Source organism: Ursus americanus, chromosome X (genome assembly GCF_024610735.1).
Source record: "Ursus americanus isolate L20-20 chromosome X, mUrsAme1.1.p, whole genome shotgun sequence".
In the NCBI taxonomy this organism is placed as follows: Eukaryota; Metazoa; Chordata; class Mammalia; order Carnivora; family Ursidae; genus Ursus; species Ursus americanus.
In genome coordinates, this window is record NC_142164.1 from 107,044,469 (window position 1) to 107,071,865 (window position 27,397).

A 27,397-nucleotide genomic window follows, 5' to 3' on the forward strand; every position below is an offset into this window, starting at 1 on the left:
TTAAGTTATGCTCCCTCCTCATAGCCATACTTATACATTCACCCAGTCTATAGTCCGGTATTTTTTGTTTTACTAGAGGATAATTTGAGTTTAAACCATTTTTTTTTTTTTTTAGTTTAGACCAATTTTAAAAGCCTTTTTATTTTTTATTTTTATTTTTTTAAAGATTTTATTTATTGTTTAGAGAGCACTAGCACAAGCAGGGGGAGAGGCAGAGGGAGAGGGACAAGCCGACTCCACACTGAGCTGAGAGGCTGACGCAGGGCTCGATCTCAGGACCCTAAGCCTAAGGCAGACCTGTAACCAACTGAGCCACCCAGGCACCCCAAAAGCCTTTTTATTTTTAAATCCTTTCAGCCCTACGGAAGAATTACAAGATTACACCAAAGAACCCCTGTAACCTTTTCATCCTGTTAATGTTTAGGCATATTTGCTTCATCATTCCCATCCCCCCACTCACATTCATTCACTTTCTATGGACACACTCTCACACAGAATTTTCCTAGAACCATTTGAGAGTAAGTTAAAGACATCATGACCTTTTACCCCTAGGAATGAAGACATTATTTTTGTTTAACCATAGTACAATTGTGAAAATCACAAAATTTATTTATTTTATTTATTTGTCAGAGAGAGAGTACACACCAGCAGGGGGAGCAGCGGCAAGAGGGAGAAGCAGGCTCCCCACCGAGCAAGGAGCCTGACACGGGTCTTGATCCCAGGACCCTTTGACAGTTTTAAAGAGTACAGGCCAGATATTTTGAGGCATGTCTTTCAATTTGGGTCAGTGTACTCTTTCCTCATGATTAGACTCAGGTTGTGCATTTGGGGCGAGAATCCCTCAGAAAGCATGTTGGTTCTTTCTCAGTACATCATATCAGGAGGCCAGGATGTCAGGTTGTTTCATTACTGGTGATGGTAACTTTGATCATTGGGTTAAGGTGTTATCCACAAGTTTCTTTGGTATAGAATTGCTCTTTTCAAGTAATGAATCATGGAACTTTACATCAAAAACCAGGGATGTACTGTATGGTGACTAACATAATATAATAAAAAAATATCATTATAAAAAAAAATTCCCACTTTAAAACAAGAAAAAATGTTAACATTTTGTTTGATTATATCGTAAGACAAAATTCAAATGTTAATGTTAAATGTTTTCATAAAAAAAAAGAATTGCTCTTTTCCTCCCTGGAAAGTAATAAACTCTGACCATAAACACTGACTTTTCAGAATGTTGGCTGAGCTGTACTGATGAGGAGGCCACAGACCCCTCCCATCCTGTGAGTGGGCTCTGTTCACTATGCCTGGAGTCACGTGGCTTTAGAGAAACTAGAACTAGATTTCAAGATGTGGAGGGAAAAAGTTGTTTGGGGTTCCACTTTGCAGTAAACTTACATCCAGAAGTGTGACAGTCCTCTCTCAACACTTACTCTTGCTGCTCTACTTACAGAGGGGTTTACTCATATTTCCTACCAGTCATGGACTCTGAATGTTATATACTCCTGCCTTGTGCACCAGGAAGACCTGTCTCTACCACCCCAGCAAAATTTGTGAATCCCCTTTGTTAGATCTTTAATCATTGGAGGTATTGAACTTTTTTGAAAAAGAAAGTGACTGGATTTATTTTTTTAAGATTTTTATTTATTTAAGAGAGAGAGAGAGTGCACAAGCTGGGGAGAGGCAGAGGGAGAGGGAGAAGCAGACTCAATCCCAGGACCCTGAGATCATCACCTGAGCCAAAGGCAGACACTTAACAGACTGAGACACCCAGGTGCCCCAGAGGTATTGAACTTTTAAAAATTAAAATGGGAAGCCTATAAAAAAGCACGTGAAGAATCAAATGACTTGGGGGCCAGCCCTGGCTCTCTCATCTGGTAACATCTCTTGGGAAAGGTCCTTTAAATGCTTAGGACTTTGGTTTTCTTATCTAAGACATGAGTAATAGTAATTTCACACTTACCTCACTGGGTTATTGTGGCAGTCAAATAGATACTTTTTTCGTAGATAAGAAAGTACTTCTCTGTGAAAGCATGGTAAGTTCCCCTGATAAATTCATGTTAAATTTCTTTCATCAGCTAAAGATAGCTATTTCTGGGAAATTGTAAAACAATAACTTTGCCAGACTTCATTTGGTTGGCAGTGGCCAGAGAGCCTTGGAGCCTGCCGGACCAATATCACCTGGTTCAGGATGCCTGTGCTCAGCATCTCCTACCGGCACCTGACAGAGTCCTGTATCCATACAGAAAAGTAGCCAGACAAGATGAGCAAGAAACTGCGTAAATGGGGATAAATAGGGAATTTTTAAGATTGTATTTTGGTCACTTGCTGTTTTAAAAATAATCTGTAATGCCTACACTTCTTTAATTGAAAGGTTGGGCGTTTGTATGTGCATTTGTGTGTGTGTGTGTGTGTGTGTGTGTGTGTGTGTGTGTGTGTGTTTTCTAATTCTGTATATTGGGCAGGGGCTGGAGTAGGGGAATGTAAACAGACTTCTTAAGACAGTGAGTTTTATCCCAAATAAATTCACCCTTACTTCTCAGGGAAAAATTAGTTTTAGATGTGTGTTCCTAGGTAACTGACTCAGTTTCATTTAGAATAGAACTTCACAGTCTGTGGTGTGAACAGAACCATTGCATGACTTCTTTCAGGAAACCCATAGTTGTGCCTTGGGGTGACTGTGAGGATTAGGACACTGCCTCTCCAATCCGAGTAGCTCTACTCTTATCTACTTTATACAGATACAGTGTGGGAGGGGGTAGCTGTATGTGTCACTTGGGTAGTTCTCACCTGGAGTTGACCTTGTACCTGAGGGGACATTTGACAATGTCTGGAGACATTTTTGGTTCTTACAACCTGGAGTTGTGGGTGGCAATAGCTATTGGCATCTGCTTGGTTGAGGCCAGGGATGCTGCTAAACAGGACAGCCCTACAACAAAGAATGGTCCGGCCCCAAATGTCAGTAACGGCAGGGTTGAAAGACCCTGGTACATATGGATACGTATATGGAGAGGGCAGGATTCTGTGCATGGCTATTTTTTTTAAGTCTAGGAACAAAATTAGAAAATCAGGGTTAAATGGTACAATTGGAAAGAAACATCTGGTTGCTGAGAAGTCCCTTATGAATCGTGGGTAAGTCAACTGAACCCAGGGGCAGAGGGAGAACAGTCTGCAGGGGGGAGGCACCATCCATGTGGACAAGTTGTCACAGGGGTTCTGTGTAGCTCCAAGCCTACAGGATGATGGCACAGGGAAGTTGGTGTGGCCAGTATGAAACTGTTCTTTCTGGGGCCAGAGCTGTCCATCTGGGGAGCAGACTGTTCAGAAAGGCAGACAGCCTACCACGGAAATGAGACCCGAACTGATTCTTTATCAGTAAAACAGTAAGACAGTGGATACTGAAACAGGTGAATTTAAAAATTCAAATCAGGTTCAAGCTGTATTCATTGGGTCAAGTATGACACAATTATGTGACCCTCAGTCTGGCTTTGAGTAAGAGAAGTTGTTTTCCTGGGCACTTGTGGCTGGCCTTTTAGCGTGAGAGCATCTCTGGGAAACTGGCCTGCATTTTTACCTAATCCACATACCACTTGATGATCATTTTCCATCTCAAGACCAAGTATAGTGTTGATTTGATCATAGTTTTCCTTACCATCAGAACATGATTAGGTAACTCTTAAGCCTGTGGTGATAAATTGGCCTTTAATATTATGTTGAGTTGCTTTTTTTGGTGCTGTTTTCATAGATCAAAAACAGTTGAATATTGGCAGTTCCATATGGTTCAGTCTGCTATAGGCTTGAGAGTGATGATTTCTAATTTATGTAGATTGCTTCTTCCTAAAGGAACTCTGCAAATCCTTCCTCCCTGGGAAACCTTCTGGGTATACTGAACTTCTGAAGCTAGGTTGTCACCTGTATCCTCAACACCTAGCACTCACCAAGAGCCAAGCCTAGAGTGTACTTATAATGGACCTTTTTTCAACATAAGACAGGGTCCTACATTTTAACAAAGTAATATTTCCCTGAGTGACAGTGAGGCTTGTCCTCAGCTTTCACATCTTTCCAGTAGCAGGAGAGATTCTTTTAAACCTTAAGAGCCTCAAAAAAAGACACCTCCTCTCCCTACGTCTTGGCTGAGTTTGTTCCTCAGCATATAAAAAGGAACTGGATATCAATCATACTTCAGTAAAGGTGAATTTTTCTTAAAAAAAAAAAAAGGAACCAGGGACCTTGAAGACATTATGTTGGGTGAAATAAGCCAGACACAAAAGGACATACACTGTATGATTTCATTTCTGTGAGGTACCTGGAGTAGTCAAATTCCTGCAGAGAGAAAGGAGAGGGGTGGTTGTCAAGGGCTGAGGGAGGCAGGGATAGGGAGTTAGTGTTTCATAGGTACAGAGTTCTAGAGATGGATGGTGGTGATAGTTGCACCACATTGTGAACGTACTCAATGCCACTGAACTGTACACTTCATGGCTAAGGGGCACTTGGGTGGCTCAGTCGGTTAAGTGTCCCAACTCTTGGTTTCAGCTCAGGTCATGATCTCAGGGTCATGGGAACAAGAGCCATGTCAGGCTCCATGCTCAGCATGGAGTCTGCTTGAGATTCTCTCCTTTCCCTCTGCCCCTCCCGCCTCTCACTCCTCTCTCTCTCACTCTATTTCTCTCTCTCTCTCTAATAAATAAATCTGAAGAAAGAGAATGGCTAAGATGGTAAATTTTATGTTACATGTATTTTACCACAATTTAAAAAAAAGCTCATCCATTGCCATATGCTGAAGCCAGATTGAACCCTGGTATTAATCTGAAAAGAGGTAGGACAGTGCCTAACACTTTATCCTTACATTGTCAGTCAAACTTCAGTGAAGTTAGGACATGGCATCACCAGCTAGGCTTCCGAAAATCTTGTCCCTTCCACCAGGGATATCTTATAGATACCTGTGTTGCTATTAGGGTGATAGTACTTCAAGGACTTTTGAGTATGTGCTAAGCCTTCCAGTTGTTCCTCTTGAAGGATGAAATTGTTCAGCTTTTTGAAACCAAGCCTCTTAGGAAACGAGAGGTTCTTTGGCCAGGCTCAGTAATCATCTTCTAGTATGGTTTTGGTTTTCCAGGGCAACTTCAAAAGCATATCCACAGTCTCCAAAGAATATGAAGCCGCCATACCCAGGGTCTCCTGTGAAGTACCGCTTTCCCACCTTTCCCAGCCAAGAAACACCCAAGAGGAAAGCAGAGAAAGAGAAGAGCAATAAGGAAAGGGAGGGTGCCCTGGCTCAGCAGGCAGCTGGCCTGCATGGAGAGGAAGCCCCAGAGAGGCATGTGGTGGACAAGCATGTCACCGAGAAGCATGTGGTGGACAAGCATGTCACCGAGAAGCATGTGGTGGACAAGCATGTCACCGAGAAGCATGTGGTGGACAAGCATGTCACCGAGAAGCATGTGGCCACAGGAGGAAAGGCCGAGAGCAGCGGAGGTAAGCCCTTCTTGTCAATGCTGCCCCGGGGCTTAGCTTTTACAAGCTGGTTCTCTCTCTGCCCAGATCCATGTGGGAGTCTCATGTGTGGGGGAGGGAGGGAGGGAAAGAGATTTTTCTTTGGGACAACTTCATGCCCTCATGCTGTTTTTTCAGGCTTGCATGTTGCCTCTGAGTCCTTCCCCTTGGTCTCCTATGGGTCTCCTGGAGGAGGGACTGACACTAGTCATGGATTTGGAATTTCATGGAGGTGTTGAGGTCTTCCTTTAGTCCTTCAAGCATTTATGGTAGTTGCAGTGTGTTCACCCAGATGGGCACTTGCGGTGGTGGCTCCTGTGGGTCATGCTATCCACCCCGTCTCTCTTCCCCAACTTTCCACTGCCCTCCCCTGAGTAACGCATTCACAGGGTCACAGCTATCCCACTGCCACTTCTCTGCTCAGTGGCTATTTGTGCTCGTCCCAGCAGCATTTCCCATCACCCGCTGAGTTGGACTTTCTGTTTCCAAGTGGCAGCTACCTGTGTGAGTGCAGTCAGTGTTTCATTTCCCATAATCTTTTCCTCTGATGCAGCTTCAGGGAAGCCTACGGCAGGCACCACTGATGCAGGAGAGGCTGCAAAGATCCTGGCTGAAAAGAGACGACAGGCCCGGCTACAGAAGGAGCAGGAGGAGCAGGAACGGCTGGAGAAGGAAGAACAGGACAGGTATGGGCGGCTCAGAGTTTCATTGCCGTCTCGTACAAAGTCTGTGGTAGAAAGAGCAAGTCGCCTTTCTTTCTAGGGTTTGACTATTGATAAAAACTCAGCAGAAGTACAGGTCTGCATGGCAGGTGTTCAAGAGACTGTGTCTCTTACTAGATGTAATTAACAGCAGTGGAACATTGTCTTTTTAAGACTACCTGGAAACTCATAGCTCCTGGATCTAAATGTTACCGATGGCTTCCTGTTCTCCTCTTGGTCTCTAGGACCAGCGAGGCCTCATAGAGCTATCAGGGGAGTTTGAGCTTTGTTCATGGAATGAGATTCTCCCTGAAGATAGGAGGTTCCAGAGGTAGAGATCTTGATTCTGCTTCCCAAATCATGTTTTTTCCTTGAATTATCCTAACTTGCACCCCCAGGTGAGAAGGAGGAAGGTTGAGCAAAGGCCCCTAGATGGAGTGGAAGCTAATGTCATTGTCCACAAGCAACAAGGTAGAGGGACTCCATTCCTGGAGCACAGCAGAGGACATCATCATAGTGGTCCTTAAATATGGGAGGGAGGTGTTGGAACCATCCGGGAGTGCAGTGAAAATACACAAGCCTAGGCCCTGTCCTGTTTCAATAGCGCGCCAAAGTGTGAGAACCACTGTGTTGTTAGTACCAGGGCACTTTGGTCAAAGTACGGATAGTTCTGCATTTTCTGATCTTTGTATTCAGAAAAGAATGCATGTTGAAGGACAAGGTAGATTTTATCATTAAATTGGTAAGGAAGCTTTTAGGATAATCACACAGTGTAGTCCAATACGTTTAGAGAATTAACTTGACGGGAAGCAAGCCATGCCGCAGCACTTCAAGACTGTTATTGAATTTCAAGTGATAAATAATAGAATAGCCTTGATCCTTAAGTGACCTTGGCAAGTCTTTTGTGGTCTCTAATTACAGGTTTGCTGATTTATTTTTTTTTTTAAGGATGGGCAGTAGGTCTTAATTATCCCTTCTTCAAATTCTGCACTTTTCTGATGATTTTCCCACCTCCAGCCTTCTGTCAACAGTGACATATCTTTTTGTTGAGTGGTGTGTTTGGGCTGGTTTGAGGGGGCCATAGGATGTGTGAAGAGAGGTCACAGGAGGCAAAGATGAATCACAGGACCTCAAATGACAGGCCTTGGTGATTGCAGGTTCTAAGCAGGTAAGTAACATGATTGTGGCTGTATGCTTAGGAAGGTGAAGTTCTTTACCTTCTAACAGTCACCCTGTCTCTCACATTTCCTGGACAGCCCAGCTCCTAAAAGAATTGATTGTACTTCCTGTCTTTATTTCCTCAACACATGTTCATACCTCACACTCACCATTCCTCCCAATTGCCAGACTCCTAATCCATTTCTTTGTTGACTTTGACCTTGTCAAGCTTGCCCTTGCTTCTTTGGCCTCTCCTTCTCTTCTATCCATCCCTCATCCCCTCACATGTTGCCTGAACTCCCGACCCTCAGTCCTTGGCCAGCTTCACCTGACAAGCCCTCCATGAGCAGTGGTGCTCCCTCCTGTTCAGCCATTTTCCTCTGGCTTCAAAAGATTTGGGGCCCACATTTCACACAACGGTTTCATGTGGAGCATTTGATGTGCTAAACCAACTCTGCTCTCATCTCCCCTTCTATCTTCATTTTCCCTTTGCCTCATTTACCATCTGTTTCTGAAGCTAATTTCATCTCGTTTTGAAAACCTTCGGTACTTCCTGGTACAAGGGAGGCAGTAAATAACACATGCACACTGGTGACCTCTGAATCTGTGCCCATGGCCCGGTCTCTTGCTAGGGGTGTACTGTCTGCTACCATAGCCTCTATTCCTATGTGACTACCAAAATGCAAATGCACTAAAATTAAGTAAAATTCAGTTACTCAGCTGTACTAGCCGCATTTGTACTGCTCAATAGCTACATAGCTACAATGTTGGATAGCACAAATCTCTAGAATATTTCCCTCATCACAGAAAGTTCTCTTGGAGAGCACTGGTCTAGAACCTAGAGGCCGTATCCCAGCTGGCTTTTGCTTTCATTTGAGTGTGTCCCAAATGCTTCTCAAATTCAGCATGTCCAGAGCAGGTCAGGAGAGAAGCTGCTGAAGGGACAGGGTGAGAACAGATCAAAGAAGGGCAAGTTCAGGATATTGAAGATTAAGGGTTTTTTTAAATGAAAACTTTTAAGCACACGAGAGAGAGAATCGTGAAACCCAGACCTTGTTCACAGATTGAATAGTTCAAGGCTGAGCATGTGTCAGGGATGTCGTACAAGTTGCAAGAGGGGCCAAGGGCTGAAGGATGAGAGATGGGGGTCATTACACAAAGACCCTCACCAGTAGCCAGTGACAGGGATAAGGGATGCATATGCTAAATGCTGAATGATGACCATGGTGCATCGTTTTTTGGTACTTTCTTACCTGGTAAGGAAAGGAGATAGGTTTGGAGTAGATGACAGGAATTAAGACAGAGGAGTGATAGAACTGCACACGGGTCTCATGAACTCCAGAGGGAACTTGGTCAAGATAGCGGGGGGGGAGGCAGGCAGCGTGCAGCAGCAGGACATTGGAGAAATGACCAAATCCATGTTCTCTGGTTTTTTAAGCAGATAGAGAAAGAATGTTTGTCCTTGGAGAGGATATTGAGGGACTCAGTTTCATATAGGAAGCTAGTTTTCACCTGCTCTGGGAGAAGCAGAGTATGATTAATGGAGGGTATTTTGTCTGGAACAGGAGGGACAAGCAGAGGCTAATGGGCCTGTGGGGAGGAATGTGTGTTGTATGTGATGATGAGGATTAGCGAGACTTAGGGCCAAGGCGATGTGTCGCTTACTGTGTGTGTGTGTGCATTGGGCACCTCTGAAGTCCTTATGGTAAAACAGAATGGCTTTTCAGATACTGAAGAAGAAGATAAAGATGAAGTAACTTGTGCATTAATTCATACACAATGTACCCTTTGTGTATTAACTTCTTGGGGACAAACGATCTCATCAAATGAGGGATAAGAACTAAAACAGTGCTTTGAATTAATCTTTGGATAAATTTTGTTATCAACACGCCCATTTTGATACTCTTGTGTTAGACATACTTGGTCTTTCATTGAGAAGTCTAGGAACTAGAGTTTCTCTCTGATTAGGCTCTGTAATGCTCTTGTCCAGAGTTCTCCAGAATGTTTGTTAATTATTTCAGTTATTCCAGCAATGTGTATAGGCACGATGACTTTTGCTAATGTAGAATATATTGTGCACTATTAGTCTTGGGCTAATGTCTTTCAGTATTTCTTTACCTTTTAAAATATTTCTTTGGTGATGCATAGGCTAATTGCCTCCACAGTTCCTACAGGATAGGAGAATATTCTTTTTAAGTCCTGATCTTTGGGGGGGGGCAGAGGGAAAGGGAGAGAATCTTTTTTTAAAAAAAAACATTTTATTTATTTGTTTGTTTATTTATTTTAAATTTATTTGAGAGAGAAAGAGACCATGAGCAGGGGGAGGGGCAGAGGGAGAAGCAGACTCCCCACTGAGCAGGGAGCCCGACATGGGGCTCCATCCCAGGACCCTGGGATCATGACCTGAGCCGAAGGCAGACGCTTAACCAACTGAGCCACCCAGGCGCCTCAGGTGAAGTTTTGATCTTGCCCATATGTCACATTGCCATTCAGTAACATACTGTACAATGAGTATGATAACTTAAATTTTTTTTATAGATGAGGAAAGTGAACCACTTGTGAACAGGAAGAACATTAGAAATATAAAAACAAGCACTTAGACTTTATAGGGTTTTCCCTCACTGCTTGGAGCTCTTTATCATTCTACTATCAACCATTCACCTGTGGATGAAAAATTTCTAAATGTCATTTAATTTTCATATAGCAAAGAATAAAAGATAAAAGATTTTTTAACACTTCATTTTTTAAAAGATTTATTTACTTATTTTGGACAGCATGAGTGGGGAGAGGGGCAGAGGGAGAGGGTGAGAGAGAATCGCAAGCAGACTCCCTGCTTAATGTGGAGCCCAATATGGAGCTAAATCTCATGACTCTGAGATTATGACCTGAGCTGAAATCAAGGATCATATGCTTAACTGACTGAGCCACACAGCACCCCAAGCTAAAAGAGATTTTTAAAGATTGGTAAAACAAATGAGAAACAGATGTTTTAATTTCTATATTAAATATAAGGGTTCTGTTGAACATTTTCTTCCACTTGCTGCTTCAGAAGTCACGTAGCAATTGAAACCCAAAGTAAACTTTTTGAGCTCGCAGTCACTGTTCTTAAATTGCTGATTGGCACAGTTGTAACCATCAAGACACTTGCAGTTTTTTTCAGCTTCAATTAGTTTTAAATATTTATTTCACTTAGTTTTTAAAAGAATTGTCATTAAGTAAGAATGATGGGGTTGTGGTCATTTTTACGTTGACTAGGGGACATTTGTGTCTTCGTTACAGTATGTTCACAAATCAATAACATCATTACTCTTTGCATTAACAGAATTTACAGTCAACCCTAGTTCATTCATATATATATATATATATATATGTATGTATGTTTGTATATATATATTTGTATATATATGTGTGTGTGTGTGTGTATATATATATATATGTTTGTTTGTTTGTTTTTTGGTAACTGTGTGGACTGAAGCGGCTTTCCAGGAAGGATGAGTCATTTTCTTGAGTGAATACTAATTCAAGTGCACATGTCTGTGACTATGTTGTACCTTATGCTCTCCTGCCAGCGCACAGTTCTTTGGCAGTTTGCCTTTTGAGAATGTCATCATCTCTTAACAACAGTTATGTTCTCAAAAGGCTGGAGAGAGAGGAATTGAAAAGAAAGGCAGAGGAGGAAAGACTTCGCCTAGAAGAGGAAGCCCGTAAGCAGGAAGAGGAAAAGAAGCGTCAGGAAGAGGAAGAAAAGAGAAAGGCAGAAGAGGAGGCTAAGAGAAAGGCCAAGGAGGAGCTGTTATTAAAAGAAGAGCAAGAAAAGGAAAAACAAGAAAAAGAAAAGCAAGAAAAAGCCATGATTGAAAAGCAGGTACTGTATGAGTCTTCATATGGACTCTCCTTAAGGGCTTTAGTTAATATTGGGTAAAATGAGTTAAATTTGAATGACTCGTAATATTTACTTGAAATTTTTTCTTAAACTAACTGGGCTAGTTATTAAGTATGAGTTACTTTGGGCAAACAAAGTTTGTAATGTTTGCTGTATGTCAGTTCACATTCCCCAAACGGTAGACCCAAGGATGCGAATTTGGGTGTCAGTAGTTTATTTGGGATGAGATCCCAGGAAGCTGGTAGGGAAGTGAGAGGAAAGCCCGTGTAAGTGAACTGATGAGTAGCTTACTGTGGACCACTGGGAGCTAGTCCCTTTGGCATTCTTTAAGAGACTGTGCAATATGCCTTAGAATTGTCCCTCTGAGGGGTGAGGAAACTAGATTATTTATCTGTCAACTCCTGCCTCTCATGGTTGTAGGTCATTCCTTAGGGAGTTAAGTTTCTGAAACTCCTGGGGTACCTGGGTGGCTCATTTGGTTGCGAATCCAACTCTTGGTTTTGGCTCTAGTTGTCGTCTTGGGGTCGTGGGATCGAGGCCCACATCTGGCTCCATGCTCAGTTTCTGAAACTCCTGGCCACATGCACATGACTAGAGACTGCCCTCAGACACAGAAAGACCTTGGCAGGCAGTGTGGGAACTATCTGCAGGTAATTTGCATGGTGGACTGAGATATGAGTGAGGCCTGGTCACGTCTACTGTGTCATAGAGCAGGCTGTGTAAATCCACACTGAATATTGAAACAACATTCCCTTTGAGGTAGATGATAAGGTGGAAGGACATGGGCATATCCCAAGGAATCCCACTACACTGTTTTCTCAGCTTAGTAGAGTCTGTGCCTTGGTTTTCCTGTTTCTGTCAGAAGGAAGCAGCAGAAGCAAAGGCCCAGGAGGCAGCTAAACAGATGCGTCTAGAAAGAGAACAGATCATGCTGCAGATTGAGCAGGAGCGACTGGAGAGGAAGAAGGTAAGAGCTAAGGATCAGGAGGAGTTAGGGTGAGGCAAGAACAGGAAATGAATCCAGTTCTGTTCTGTAGTTGTTCGGTAGAGTGATCTTAAAATTGTCTAATTAGGTCAAGTTTGTTGGTAGTGCTGTTCAAATCTTCTGTATCTCCATTGGTTTTCTGTCATCTTGTTTTATTAGTAACAGAGAGAAGAGTGTTGAAAGCTTCGTGATTATGAATTTATCCAATTCTCTTTCCAGTTCTATCAACTTTTGTATGTTTTGAAGCTCTGCTGTTAAGTGAATACATATTTCAGATTATTTCATTTTCCTGTTGAATTGACCCCTTTATTGCTAATATATCTTTATCTCCAGTAATAATTGTCGTAAAGTCCTCTTTGTCAGCCTTTTTATGGTTAGTGTCTACATGGTAAATATTTTTCCATCCTTTTACTTTGAACCTATGTGTGTCTTTATTAGAATGTCTCTTGTAAGCAGCATATAGTTAGGACTTGTTATTTTAATCCAGTTTCAGTCTTTGTCTTTTCATTGGAGTGTTCCATCCATTTACATTTAATGTAATTAGGGATAAAGTTAGGTTTAAGGAGGCTTATAAAGCTCCATTCCCAAGGTGTCCTAGATCCAGCCCAGGCTTTATACTACTTTAGGCCTGAGGGCTAGGAGACCAATTTCTGACCTCCCCTCCTGACCTGCACCTCAGCTTCACTTTCTCTAGGGTGGTCCTCTAGAATGGCAGGTGGTGATTTGTTGATTTTTAGGTAACCTACGGAGAGGAAGGAAAAAGATGAGATCAAAACTGTTGATTTTAGATATTAGTTCACTTCTCAAGCATTTGACCTTGTTTATAGGGCAGAGGTGTATATTTGGAAAACCTTTCTGTACTCATTATCCTGTGCTGATGTTTCTCTTTTATAAGTTTTCTGTTTATGCAACTTATGTTATAAGTTTATGCAAGTCTAAATTGCATATAGACCCAGCTGCTTTTATGTGTATTTGGTATTATAGTCCTCTTACCTGGTTCTTTTGGTTTCCAGAGAATTGATGAAATCATGAAGAGAACGAGGAAGAGCGATGTGTCTCCAGAAGTGAAGGTAGGTGTTCAGAGCGCCATTTTAATAGTTTACGGACTGAGGAGAAAAGAGTGGCACAGTATATTCAGTGGAATTGCAGGTCTTGAAGAGGAACAGCCAGAAAAATTGAACTCTTCCTACTTTGTTCCTGGCTAGATTAAGGAGGCTCTAGGTACCTGTAAGGAAAGAGAAGTCTAAGAGAAGAGCTTCAGAGACAGGGTGGTAATGAAAGATTTCCTCCGAGAAGTGGGGGTAGGGATGCAGAGAGAGGCACAGCAGTCCCTGAATAAAACAGAAAATACTGACATATTAATAAGGGAAACACAGCTGGGGGCGCCTGGGTGGCACAGCGGTTAAAGCGTCTGCCTTCGGCTCAGGGCGTGATCCCGGCGTTCCAGGATCGAGCCCCACGTCAGGCTCCTCCTCTATGAGCCTGCTTCTTCCTCTCCCACTCCCTGCTTGTGTTCCCTCTCTCGCTGGCTGTCTCTATCTCTGTCAAATAAATAAATAAAATCTTTAAAAAAAAAAAAAAAAGGGAAACACAGCTGATTTGTAATAAGCTCAAAAGTTTCCAAGAATTACTATGGAACAGGCAGATGGCTCAGCACAGTTCCAAATACCCTTTGATGCTTTTCAGAAGCACTTGTCTTTGTGTGAAGTCATCCTTCCCTGTATGTGTTTTCAGAAAGAAGACCCAAAGGTGGAGCTTCAGTCTGCTGTGTGTGTGGAAAAAAAGACAAAACCAGTTGTCCCGAACAAAATAGGTGAGTGTGAGAACTGGTTCTCGAGTTCTTCCTTTCAGCAGGTATGCACTCATAGCATGTCCTGCAGAGGACAAGCACCCAGGGGTCTTAAAAACGTTATTGCTGGAAGGAGACCATGTAGTCTCCCTTCTGGTGGAGTCCCCATCTCCACCACAGGACTGTCAGGTCCATTCAGAAAGCAGTACTCGAATAGCCCAGCACAGAAAGCTGGCTACCTGCTGGCCCATGCCACTTTCTGGGGAGCTTAACAGCTGGTCAGTTTCTATTCAGAACCAACTCTGCTATGCCAAGGTGGTTTTTCCTGTCTTCCAGACTTCCGGGCAGTCTGGCTCTTCTCCCTCGAGTATACTTAAAACTCCTTAGATTTGAATATATTATGGCAACCAAAGTCAGAAGGGTGTGTCCATCTCAGAGGCACTCCACATCTCTCCTTTGCCTTGGGGCTCAAGAATACAGAGCCTGGGGACCTGCACAGTATAAGACACCAAGCCTCCTGGGTGGGTCTGGAGCCCTGCACAGACACTGATGATGTCATTAGTCTTCTTTTCCCTGTGTGAAACTGATGACACAGGGGTTTTTTGTTATTGTTGTTTGTTTGTTTGTTTGTTTTTTCAAAAGGTGTCGCACTGCTGGTGAGGCAGAGGATTAGATTAATTGCCTCAATATATATTTCCTCTGTTATTTCATTGTTCTGGATATTTTATGGTTAACAGAATGACTTTGTGTTCTCAATCAGAAATAAATGGATTAAACACCTGCCAGGAAGTTAATGGTGTGGGGCGTACTGCCCCAGAAACTTTTCCCCAAGACATTTTCTCTAACGGGCTTAAACCAGTTGGGGGACTTGTTCATCTGGACACCCTTGACGGGAAATCAAACAGTCTGGATGACTCAACTGAAGAAGTTCAGTCTATGGATGTAAGGTAGGTTGATTTATTCCGCATGTGAGCCTCATCTCTTCTCCAGACACCTCCACTGCCTCGTCATTGATTGTTTTAGTCTTTTATACGCCTGAATCAACTAAAATAGGTTCCATTGGCATTCAGGAGAGCTATCAGTGGTTTATTAGTGTCTTAGGTCGGGTTCCTTAGAAGTGGAGCCTGGGAGGGCGCCTGGGTGGTTCAGTGGATTGAGCATCCAACTCTTGGTTTCAACTCAGGTTGTGATCTCATGGGTCATGGGATTGAGCCCCATGTCCAGCTCTGCATTCAACAGGGAGTCTGCTTGAAGATTCTCGCCCTCTGCCCCTCCCCCTCCTTGTGCACAAACTCTCTCTCTCTCTCAAACAAATAAATATTAAAAAAAGAAGTAGAGCCTGGGACAGGTATTCTAAGGCATGGGATTTATAGTTCAAGAGTTCTCTGGAGCAAGTGAAGGGTGGAAAGCAGGATGGGACAGGGGAAGTCACTAAGGAAGGATTATTTCAGCAGGTCCTACGGGAGCTCTAGAGGATGAATTTCTACCAGAGAGTGGTCTGATTAAGGTTGGCAGCCTTTGTGCCACTGTATTCATCAGTCATTGAGTGTGGTCACCCAAGATGGGGGATGCAGGTATAACTTCCGTGGGCATAGGGCTCCTGTCAGCCAAAGGCGGTCATTCAGAGATAGAGGGTGGCAGCTATGAGTTATTAGCAGCCTGTTCTCTCTGCAACTGGGAGACGGGTGCACCTACAGCTAAAGGGGATCTGAGTGGAACACCAATAGGACTCACTGTGTCCAGTGTCTTATGTTAAATAAACTTGTCACTGGGGACTTGATAAGGAATCTAATTTGCTTTCAGATACTAACATCTTAAGGAATTCTTAAACTAGTGTGTTTGTAGATGATATTACCTGGCAAATTAATTCCAATCAAAAGGAGAATTCAGGGGCTCCTGGGTGGCTCAGTCGTTAAGCATCTGCCTTCGGCTCAGGGCATGATCCCAGGGTCCTGGGATCGAACCCCACATTGGGCTCCCTGCTCTGGTGAGAGCCTGCTTCTTCCTCTCCAACTCCCCCTGCTTGTGTTCCCTCTCTCGCTGGCTGTGGTTGGGGCAGTTGAGTGGGGGCAGCTGTCTGAGTCAGGAGATAGTGACAGTGTTTTGCAAAAGTTCTGTCAGACCTCCATCTGGCCAGAACTTACCCTTTTCTCCTTGGCTGTGAATTTTCAGCTTCGTCTGGACAGCAGGGTCTTTCGTAGGGCACAGTGATTGTAAATATCCCAGCTTGTGCACCCTGGCCTTGAGCCAAATATGTAAAAACCCAGGGTCCAGCACCCCGTCACCAGTAGAGCAAATCCTACAGAGACAGCCATTGCCTCCATCGTCCATCTCCTCAGCCCCCAGGGCAAAACTGCTGAGGCATCTTAAACATTAGTGCAACATTTCTGCCCCCACCCTATGTTGAGCCTACCTCTGCTTATTCTTTGTCTCTGGGAGCGGGGTATGGGATAAGACACAGCATCCACCAGGGTTCAGGAAAGCGAAGGGCTTTGTGTGTGCTCCGAGTTCTCCTGTGGCCACCTCTGCATTTAGAGAGAGATGACTCCTGGAGGTTGCACCCAAGCTTGCGGCGTTTTCTCCTCCTCACGCTCTGACCAGCTGTTTAAACCCAGGGAAAGGAGGCAGGGTGAGGTGGAGATGGGGTGGGTGTTTCTGCTGATGGGGCAGTTTTCCTAGGCTCCAGCCACCAGAAGTGGTGTTACATCTTCTACTGCCCCTTAACTAGGCTGAGTATGAGGGAGATGAATTTTCTGAGTTTCTTCAGTTCAACTGGTTTTTGCAGATTCTTCTCTCAGATCTTATCAAGGAAGAAAAGAACAGTCGAACCTTGCAGCAGCCTTACTCTGGCTGTAAGGAAGACTCCAAGTGACAGGACCTCACATACCAGCCCAGCACTCATCTGAGCTAGGCCTGTGGTTGACACAGCTGTGAAACTCCTTCTTCCATCTCCAGGTTGAAGAGAGAGCGAGCCAGGCGTGCTAGGCAGGAGCTGGATAAGTCAGGGTGGAGTGGGACCTCACTTTAGAGCGGGAACATGGGAGAGATTTGCTCTGCAGGGGACTGGGTGAATGGTGGGGTCCATGTTAACGATGGCTCCCACCGAAACTGAGCACTTGCTGCCGGTGGCTCCACACAGACTTCCTCGGTACGATCATATCACGCTCACGGGAGCCCTGGTAGGAAGAAATGATCGTTCACCCCATTGTACAGCAGAGGAAACTGAGGCCAGGGGAGAAAAAACAGCTCATCCACAGTGACACTGCTAGAGAAAAGCAGCACTAGGAGCCCCAGTGCTGATTAGGGCCCTTCCTCAGCTCAGTTTTAACTTCTAGCATTTGCTTTCTATTTGGTCTCCCCATTTTGAAAGTTTTCGAAGTGGTTGGCTTCTCTGCAGTGCTGGTGCCTTTGGCTTTTATTTTCTTTCTTCCTGTGGACAATGTGAGCTTGGCCTTCACAGCCCTGTGCAGTCCACTTCCCTTGTTCTCCTCCATGGGGGCCTTGTGTCTATCAGTGTCTCAGAGTTGTACTAACTTGTATTTTGTGTAGTATGTTTCACACCAGCTCTGGCTCTAAATCCATCTTCTCTAGAAAAGTAATATAACCAAATATTGCAAATAGAATTAGGTTTTGCCTCTTTCTCTCTCTCTACCTCTCTCCTTCTCTCCCCTTCCCCACATTCCAGTCCTGTTTCAAAGGAAGAGCTTATCTCCATCCCAGAATTTTCACCAGTAAGTGAAATGATTCCTGGGGTGTCTCTGGACCAAAATGGAACTGGTAATGCCCGAGCACTTCAAGATCTCCTAGATTTCACTGGCCCCCCGATGTACCCCAAGCGATCCAGTGAAAATCTCAGCCTGGATGACTGTAACAAAAACCTGATTGAAGGATTTAACAGTCCTGGCCAAGAAAATACTCTGAACACCTTCTGTTGACAAATGCATGTCTTTAATGAAAGGTACAGTACGGTCTTTTGATTATAGTCTAAATTTATACCTCTCCAACTGGGGTTTGTGAAGGTGGGATAAACATCTCTCAGTCTCTTGGATGGTCAGCTTTATGAATACGGGTATCACCAGTTTTTCAAAAGTTCCGCGCTATGCCAAATGTAGTTTACGAAACACCTACATTACTTCCTGTTTATATTAACTGAAAGTAATAAAAAGAGGATTCTCGCTTTTACAAAAAAAAAAAAAAGCAAAATGTGAAAATAGTATTCAGTGTTCATCTTGCAGTCAGCTTTTACAGAGGCAGCGTGCACCCTGAGCAGTGAGAGTGGCTCCGCTGAGCTCCTTCCTGAGAACCGCACTCAGCAGTCAGCTGCCATAGCTTTGCACTGTCTGTGAGCATCTGTCTTTTATCTCCATTTATTTTGCACATCCATTGGCAAGATGTGTTCTAAAGTATCAGAAAAGCCCAAGAGGCTATTTTTGGAGTCCGGAAATGCTCAAAAAATTTTTCATCTAAGTTAGTGGTAATTGCTTCTTCACCTTATGCCATTACAAAAGGTTTCATAGGAACGTTCTTTGAGATGGGGGGGGACCTCTGTATAGTATATACTGCAACACATACACAATAATGGAGATGGATTTCAAGTAAATCCTTTGTATGAGAGCCTCCGTTGCCACCCCTGCTGTTTGGGGTTTGTGGATGGGTGTGTGTGTTGAGAAGCAGTGCTAAAAGTTTGACCAGCCATCTGTCTGGAGTAGCACAATTTTTAGAGGCAAAGAGAGAAATGCTGTAATAGTGGCGCAAGGTGGTATTAATAAAATGAAATTCTCCCTTAGTTTTACTCAGTGACATCCCACATTCTATCTACAATCATTTATATACAGTGAGGAGCATTGAGCCAAACAATTTGCTGTTCTATTGACCCATTCTGGAATCTTTTAAGGCAAACATTTTTTCTTGGATTACACCTGAGGGAGTGGGGGAATGGAGAACTGAAATTTGTGTCCTGAAGCTTTCGTTCCCCACCTTTGGCCTTTTTTCTTGGCAAAATGGGTTATAAACACTCTGCATTTGTGTGACTTAGTTATATATGCCTCACATTGGATTTACTTCAGTTTGGGGCTTGTTTGTTTTTGATGACAAAAACATAATTAGAATCTATTGTGAAATCCTTTCATAACTTAATTCCAATTGTCCTCCCACTTTAGATTCTTCGAAACATTTTTGTATTCTCAGCACACTCTCACTTTCTTTTTTAAAAGTTTTATTTAATTTAAATTCAATTAATTAACATATAGTGTATTGTTAGTTTCAGAGGTAGAGTTCAGTAATTCATCATTTGCATATAATACCCAGTGCCCTCCTTAATGCCCATTACCCAGTTACCCCCTCCCCTCACCCACCTCCCTTCCAGCAACCCTCAGTTCGTTTCCTAGAGTTAAGTGTCTCTTACCCTCCACTCCTATAACAGAACTTCAATGACTGATATTATATAGTCCAACCTTTCTGTTTCTCAAATGAGGAAACGTGGGGTGCCTGGCTGGCTCAGTCAGTAGAGCATGCAGCTCTTTTTTTTTTTTTTTTAATAATGATTTTTTATTATATTATGTTAGTCACCATACAGTACATCCCCGGAGCATGCAGCTCTTGATCATGGGGTTGTGAGTTCAAGCCCCATGTTGGGCATAGAGCCTACTAAAAAGAATATTCAAGTCTATTTTGGGGCACCTGGTTGGGTTAGTTGGAGGAGCATGTGACTCTTGATCTCAGGGAGTTTGAGCCCCTGTTGGGTACGGAGATTACTTAAGTCATATCAAATGAGGAAACAGGTTGGGGAGACCACACGACCAAGGCCACTGTATTTTGTATACATCTTTCTGTGCTCAGCTTTTGGCTGTAGACAGTGCATCTCTTCTCTTGACTCTAGGGAAAGAAGTTGTGGCCCTTTCACACATGAAAGGAAATGCATGGCAGGTAATTTTTAGAATAAACCATGTCCCTAGAGAGTATTATGCTAAGTGAAATAAGTCAGCAAGAGAAAGACAAATACCATATGATTTCATTCTTATGTGGAATTTAATAAAACAAACGAGCAAAAGGGAACAAAAAATAAGGCAAACCAAGAAATAGACTTTTAACTCTAGAGAACAGACTGCTGGTTACAGAAGGGAGGTGGGTAGGGGGATGGGTGAGACAGGTGATGGGGATGAAGGAGGGCACTTGTGATGTGCGCCGGCTGATGTACGGAAGTGTTGAATCACTATAGCGTACACATGAAGCTAACAGTACACTGTATGTTAAGTAACTGAATTAAAATAAAAACTTAAACAAAAAGAATGGGATAGAAAAAACATAAATAAGCATGTGTTTTCTTAGTTGTTTGTTTTGACTGCATTTGGCTTCTTAAAATTAGTCCTCTTCTGAAATCTTAAAATGTATTGGAGGGTTTTTGTTGTCACAGTGGCTGGGGGCGGCACTGCCATTTGGAAAGCAGAGTTCGGGACATTAAGCATCCTGCAGGTGTTAGGACAGTCCCACCCAAAGAGAATGTGGCCACCTAATCGCATAGTCCTACCCAAAATGCTGTAGCACCTCAGTTGAAAGATACTGTATGAGCCAAGGAAAATATAATTACAAGAAGGTAGGAAGTCCCAGACAGTGGGATCATTTTAGTGAGAAAGAATAGGTACAACGTGGTCTCTTCATTCATCTCACCTGGCTTTGTTTTTGAATTGACACAGGTGGTGTTTGGAGAACCCATGAAGCTGCTGGTAGTCAAATCCGAGCTGCCGGTCCTCTGAAGAAGCTTCTGTTGTCCTATATAACTGGATTCCAAATTATTAGATCAAAATGTAACTGTATATTCCTAGTTAGTGTGTCGAACACTGGCCACTCTTGGTAGAAACATTAAAGCGTTGGCCTTGTTAGGCTTCAGCAAAGTTTCATGTTACAGTTCTATTTATGAGCTTCAGCTGCTGATACAGTGCTTCCTGTACTACTTCATTATCGTAGTGATCCTCTCAATAACCCAGGTGATTCTGTGTTGGAAATTCACCTTATAACTGTTTTTATTCCCAAAGTTGGAGTACATAGACATGTAGATGGCTTTTCCTGTAAATATTCTAGACATTAACCCGGACTCTACTTAAACATATATACTGAACTTGGGCTGCCTATCTCCTTGTCTGTGTTTAGAAGAAATTCCAGACGGTTTTCCCCCTTCTCTGGGGTTTCTTTGTTGGAAGTTACTCTCAAGAAGCTTTTTGTATTATTAAGCTTAGCCACCTGTAAAATGTGTTGCCCCACATTACTCCTTGGGGACCTAACAGAATGTGTCTGGTTGATTAAGGAAGCAAGGAGTGCGGAATAATTTCTGTTCACTTACGTACTTTCTTATAGACGTGGGCACCTCAGTCTAGCACGGATCTTGTCATTGTTGCACCTTAAAAAATCTCCAAGCCATCAGGTGGCTTTTGGGCCGAAGGAAGTTTGAGTGAATTGTGTGTCTCATGCACAGGTGGTTGGTTTCATGTTTTTGCTATTGCTTTTCTCTTGGATCTTGGGACCCTTTTAGTTTGCTCCTGTGTTTGCCCAACTCTGATGAAGCCAGGCACAAATGAAAATGATAGTGTTCTGGAACAAGGGGGCCCTGAACTGGACCCAATATATCACTTTAATAAACTTCAACATGAAAACATCTGAATGGGGGACAAATGACATGAGAATGTATACTCCACATGTTTCATGCCATATAATAATGTGTTTTCTTAATTTTAATTCTTGTGGTGAAATGTGACTTTCAGATTAAAATGACCTTTGGAACTTTTTTTTTTGAGTTGTATGGTAAAGCGTTTGAAAAAGATCCATAATTTTGACTGAGGTTTGCAACCAGGAGATAAAAAGAAGTCTCAATAGTAATCTTGTTCATGTGCTTTTAAAACCAGCTACAATTTAAGACTTTATTAGTTATGAAACTGTGTATGTTTGTGTATGTGTGTATATTAAATAAAATACATGCTTCCAGTAATGCAGTGCCGTTGATCGTGATGAATATCGGGGGAAAATCCCACAGAAAATGACAGCATGGTCTGACTTTCAAAAAATGCTTCACCATCTTTCTTACAGCTTTAGTTTGCTAAGTGTTTGTTTTGTTGTGATCTCTTGTACCTCACAGCACCATTGTGACCATGGTGATGCCTCATTTGCATCATCTGTACGTTGTGTTTAACGTGAAATACATTTTCATTGAAGAGTCTGATGGCTTGCTAGTGTTTTGTTTGTTTCTGTAGGCTCAGTGAAGAAATGTTCTAAAACCAAATCACATCTTTTTAAAACCTATGTGGAGAAAAACCAAAAATCCTGTGTTGGTGTCCTTTCCCTGTCAAACTCATTAAAATTTCTCTGCTGGCAGTTCCAAGTGCAGCCAACTGTGGAAATAAGCTTAAGTGATAAGCTGTCCCCAGGACATGATGAACTTCTAGGTACAGTAAAGTTGCGATACTTTCATACCACTGATGTGAGGCAACTCTAGCTAGCTAAGATGTGGTTAACCTTAGTGTAATCCATAAAAACATTCCACATAACAATCTGGCATTTAAACAAAATTATAATGGGTATGGTGACCCTTATTTTCCAGTAAGCTAAAACCCAGACCAGCTTTTTTTTTTAAATCTGATTCACAAATTGTCTACAGCCTGGGAGACAATACCAGCCAAGACCAAGAGCCAGGAGGGCAGAACTGGAATGGGAATGTTGAAACTGTCATGATAACTTTTCTGGGCTGCTATCTCTGAAGCCAGGGATCCAGTCAATGCAGCCCTCCTCAGCTCTGCTGACAAAGCCTCTGTTGAGTGCACAGGAGTGGACATCCTCTTTCCCTATGCTGGTCTTTGACAGTAGCATTACAAGTAGCTTCTGTCGTCTTGAGCCCTGGCCATAGGGTCACAGTGGTGGCCAGTCACTGCTAAGAGCAATTTTTATTTTGTGAACATCCTAAAATTTTCTTAGTATGTACAGGTGTTCTATTAGTCAAATGCTTTGTTAACTAAATTTGGAAAGCCAATGTAAAGAACTGTTTTGTTTCTCGAGGTGCACTGTGGCACATGACCCATTACTTTGGGGGCACGACGCAGAGTGACCTCCATCCCAGCTCTTCAGTATTGTTCAAGAAACACATTATGTGAGAAAGTAGAGTGAGAATGCTTAGAAACAGAAAAGAGAAGCCTTTACAGGTAGTGTTTGGGGGCAGGGCAGACCCAAAGAGAAACAAGTGAAAGACTCTTACAATATTTTCACAGGCGAGCCAACTACTGAAGAAAAATCAGTAGTTTTCTTACCCGTTAACAATTAATAGGAAGTTGATGCCAAGAAAACCCAGAAAATTCCTGGAAATAACAAACTATATCTAAAACTTGATTGAAGGATATTAGATGTGAATGGGAAGACGTGTCATGTCCCCAGGTGGGAAAACCTGTGTGTGTGAAGTAGACTCATAGTAGGTAGCACTCACTCTTGTGCAGTATTTATAAATTAAATCAAGTCCCAGTCAATGGAATTTCTTTTTTCACAACTTGTAAATATAATTATATAGTACATGTAAGAAAGTAAACACAAAGCTGAGAAACTTTAAAAAATGAGCTTTTAAAAAGGGAGCATTTCCCTGAACAGCTGAATATTGTGATAAAACTTCCATAACTGAAACAGCATAGTCTGATAAATAGAATTTGGAACCTAAAATAGACATCAGTGACATACCCAAGAGACATAAGAATATAATGTATGATGGGGCAGGGGTGGATTATTTCTTCCTGTGGAGAGAGAGCATTTGGCTTAATGTCTCTTGAGGGTCAACTGAGTTTAGTATCTCTGATGGGATGGGAATGAGGGCCCAGAAGTCAATGAGGAAATTATAAAGACAGGAGCAGGGTCCAAGGTGTGGGTACCAGTTTTGGTTCAAGGTTTAATTCAGAGGAAAATTGAAGCACAAGGCTTGGCACGAGGCACAGAAGATCTTGAACTGATGCCCTGCCCTGATCTCAGGAGGTGAGAAGCAGTGGCCTCTCCTTGCCGTGGTTTAAGCTGCTTCTGCAGGAATGAACCTGAAGAGCAGTGGGTTCTCCGTTCCTGCTGTATGTGAGGTGGTCCTAAGACTTCTCCAGGTTATGAGGTTGGTAGGAGAGGATTACTTCCTCGAGGACACAGAGCTGGAACTTGACAGACTGGGGGAGACTCCAGGGCCCCAGCTTTGGTACCCCCAGGGGAGTTGGCAGGTTCTTCTGCCCCTGAGCAGAAGTGCTTTCGCTAGAGCAGGTGCTTACAGCTGAGAAGGGCTCGGACCCCCATGGGGAATCTTCGTTCAGAGTGTGCTTTAAAAAAAACAAAAACTATTGAGATATCATTCACATATTATAAAAAAATATCCTCCTTTTGTACAACTCCATCTTTGATTCATTCACAAAATTGTGCTGCCATCACTACTATCTAATTTTCATTTGAGTGTACTTTTGCGGGCATGTCTTATCCATCCATCCACTCAAAGCAGCAGAGCGTGGCTGTATTATTAGTTCACGTCCCCATTGTACCTAGAAGCAAGAACATGGGATTTGAAAGTAGTATTCCCTGAACCAATCACTTTCCCCATCTTCCTGTCCCAACAAGCCAAATTAATGTGGTGTTCAGGTAACCTGATTTATGTGAGCTGTTTTGTGTTGTTTCACATTCTCTGTGCATAAATATTGGATCGAATGCCAAACACGGGCTCAGATACCCAGTATGGGCCTTCTAAGTTGATGAGAAACATGGAGTGGGTGAAACTGAATTAAAATGCTTTCAAAATTCTGAACCCTTGAAGACGTGCCTTTAACAGTGACCATCAGATCTATTGGGCATGGAGTGGCTCTACTTGCTCTTGTTTTCGGGACAGATGGCCCATGTTAACCAGGAGGGAAATAGTTTTCTTTTTTGACCCTAGGATCCATGTCAGGGTCCAAGACAGTGGGCACTCCACACATGGTGCAAACAAATCACCCTTGCTGCAGCCCAGAGTCTGAGAGTCACCTTGCAAAAGGCAGAGGGAACTGATAGGCTTCAGATGTGACACCTAGAGAATTCACTCCCCACCCCTCCCTTCAGCTAAGCAGTAAATAAGAGAGAAGCTTCTGTGAAGCAGTTAGGATATGCCAAAGTTTAATCCTTCCAGTTGGCTCTGAGGGATGGTTGATGTTAGGGAAAAAGTCTGAAGTGACCAGCCTTCTGGACTTCCAAGATAGTATTAAGGCAGTCTTTCCCCATGTCCCCTTATCTCAGGAAATGCAAAATATGAGGAATAGAGTTCCAAGAAATTGAACCTTCATGTAAAATAACTTCTTTTTCAAATTACAGCCAACAGCCCTCTGTTGTATCTGTCTTTTAATTACATTTTCCTAGCAGTGTGTGTGTGCTCATCTTTGAAATGACCAGAAAGTTGTCAACAAAGAAGTGATAGCTAAGAAGCGGCTAGGTCAGGCACAGTAGACTTGTGGAGAGCTTGTTGGAATGAATGTGGTCCCCAGGGTGGGATGCAAAGATTGTTTTAGAACAAACAGAATCTTACTGGTGCCACCAGAAGGAAAGAATAAATTTCATTTGCTCAATGGACCTGACCTTCGGAGGGCTTCTCAGGGGACACTCTTGTGCAGTGACGGCCCCGATGGCTGGTATGGGGTGTTCAGTGTTCACTGATGGTAAGAAATTATCAAGAACATGGAAATAAGGCCAAAAGATAACTGCATGCCCTTTCAAAGACCTGCTAAAGTGTGGTCTCAGCACAGCAGCCCAAGGGCCGCTGAGTCTCAGGGGATGCAGCTTTGTATGACTGGCCATGTGCTTGGACTAGGACCCAGGCTCTGGAGTTATTCACTTGTAGACAGAAAGTCGCAGATGACTTTCATCTTACAGAAAAGCTAACTCTAAAGGTTATGTCTCTTTGTTCCTGCAGGCCACTGAACAATTTTGTACCTAACTTTGTGATCTCCTCCCAGCATGTTTCCCCACTGAACATATGTCCTGTGGTGATGTGTGTATACCTACATCCACGTGCCCAACAAGCGATCCCCACATCCTCCCCCGATCCAGTTCTGTCATCCTGCTCCTTAACAAATTCAACATATTTTTGACCCGTGCTCATGTATATTTGCATCACAATTCTGCTTGTAATCTTTAGGAAGTTGTACTTTGATGATGAGAAAGAAAGCCTTAAGTCCTCAGCAGGTTTGGAAAATTTTAAGCAGCTGCTATAATGGCCTTAATGGTTTACATTAAATGCTGATGTAGAGGATGTCATGTGCACTATGTGGATGGACCTCCTCTTTAAGCGTGAGATATTTATCCTTCCAGATGTCTCTTTCCAGATGCTGGAAGTACAGTTGGTGAGGCTTGTTGGTGGAGTTCCTCTCTAAGAATTGCCTTTGACTAGGGGAGACTGCATCGCCGAGGTTAAACCCCCTCACTTGGGTAGCCTGTATCCATTGGGTAATTTGGGTGTGCAAAAACCCTTGCCTCAAGGTGGGACAATGCAGAAGGGCTGTCTTAGCTTCAGATCTGCTCCCTGTGGGTTCACCTGAGGCCTTTGTTGAGGCTGCATTGCAGCCCAAGTTCTCCCTCCTGTTTCCTCCACTCCTCTGTGCACTCCCCCATGCACCTCCTGCATGCCAACTGGTCTCAGACTCTGTTCCTGGAGAACCAGACCTGAGCCAGCTAGGCATTGTACTAAGGGCTTTCCATGTACTCTCTCTCTAAACCTTAGGAATGACTTTCTGAGACAAGCACTGTTGTTATGCTCATTTTACCAGGAGGACCACGGCAGGTGAAGTTGCTCATGGAAGGCTACATACAGTCAGGAAGTACACAGCCGGGCTCCAGATCCAAAGTTTGCTTTTGAGCCTATGCTTGCCCTGGCCTACTACACCTCAAAGTTCCTGCTTAGGGAAATCACACAGGCTCAACCCTTTGAGGCTCTTGCCAATCCACACAACTCCTAGCTATATTTGCCAGTTTGCCAGTTATTATTTGTACTTGTGATGGGTAATGAGGCCAGGTCTGCTGTTACATATTTGTGTATTATTACAGTTTGGGATGAAACATTTATTTGTGTGATTCTTTGACGAATGTCTGTCTCCTTCACTGTAAGCTTCTTGACATCAAGGCTGCCTAACTGTCTAATATTCCTACCACCTAACACAGGAATTCAATAAATATTTGTGAGTAAATAAACACAGTTGTTACTGAGGAAATCTATGAATTAAAATCCATGGCCTCTGATCTGCATATCTTTCTGCCAGACCGACATTCTTGCATGAGATGACACTCTCAAGGATCCTCAGCACCTAGAACACCACCTGTCACAGAGTAGCCCCACAATAAATCTTTGTTAAATGAATGTTGTTGTCTTAGTTGGGAAT

At 43.1% G+C, this 27,397-nt stretch overlaps 1 protein-coding gene across 2 annotated transcripts in view; it reads left to right on the forward strand.

Annotated features, from left to right (window-relative positions):
- The window catches only part of MAP7D2 (MAP7 domain containing 2), a 97,116-nt gene extending 74,901 nt beyond the window's left edge, over positions 1 to 22,215 (forward strand). For both annotated transcript variants that reach the window (XM_087859529.1, XM_045801283.2), the window contains 9 exons: positions 5,117 to 5,475; positions 6,047 to 6,179; positions 10,992 to 11,217; positions 12,098 to 12,202; positions 13,234 to 13,290; positions 13,955 to 14,033; positions 14,770 to 14,956; positions 17,695 to 17,967; positions 20,702 to 22,215. In XM_087859529.1, coding sequence (XP_087715655.1) covers positions 5,117 to 5,475; positions 6,047 to 6,179; positions 10,992 to 11,217; positions 12,098 to 12,202; positions 13,234 to 13,290; positions 13,955 to 14,033; positions 14,770 to 14,956; positions 17,695 to 17,944 — 1,396 coding nt within the window. In that variant the 3' untranslated portion in view covers positions 17,945 to 17,967; positions 20,702 to 22,215. The remainder of the gene's footprint in view (positions 1 to 5,116; positions 5,476 to 6,046; positions 6,180 to 10,991; positions 11,218 to 12,097; positions 12,203 to 13,233; positions 13,291 to 13,954; positions 14,034 to 14,769; positions 14,957 to 17,694; positions 17,968 to 20,701) is intronic.
- The last annotated feature ends 5,182 nt before the right edge of the window (positions 22,216 to 27,397 follow it).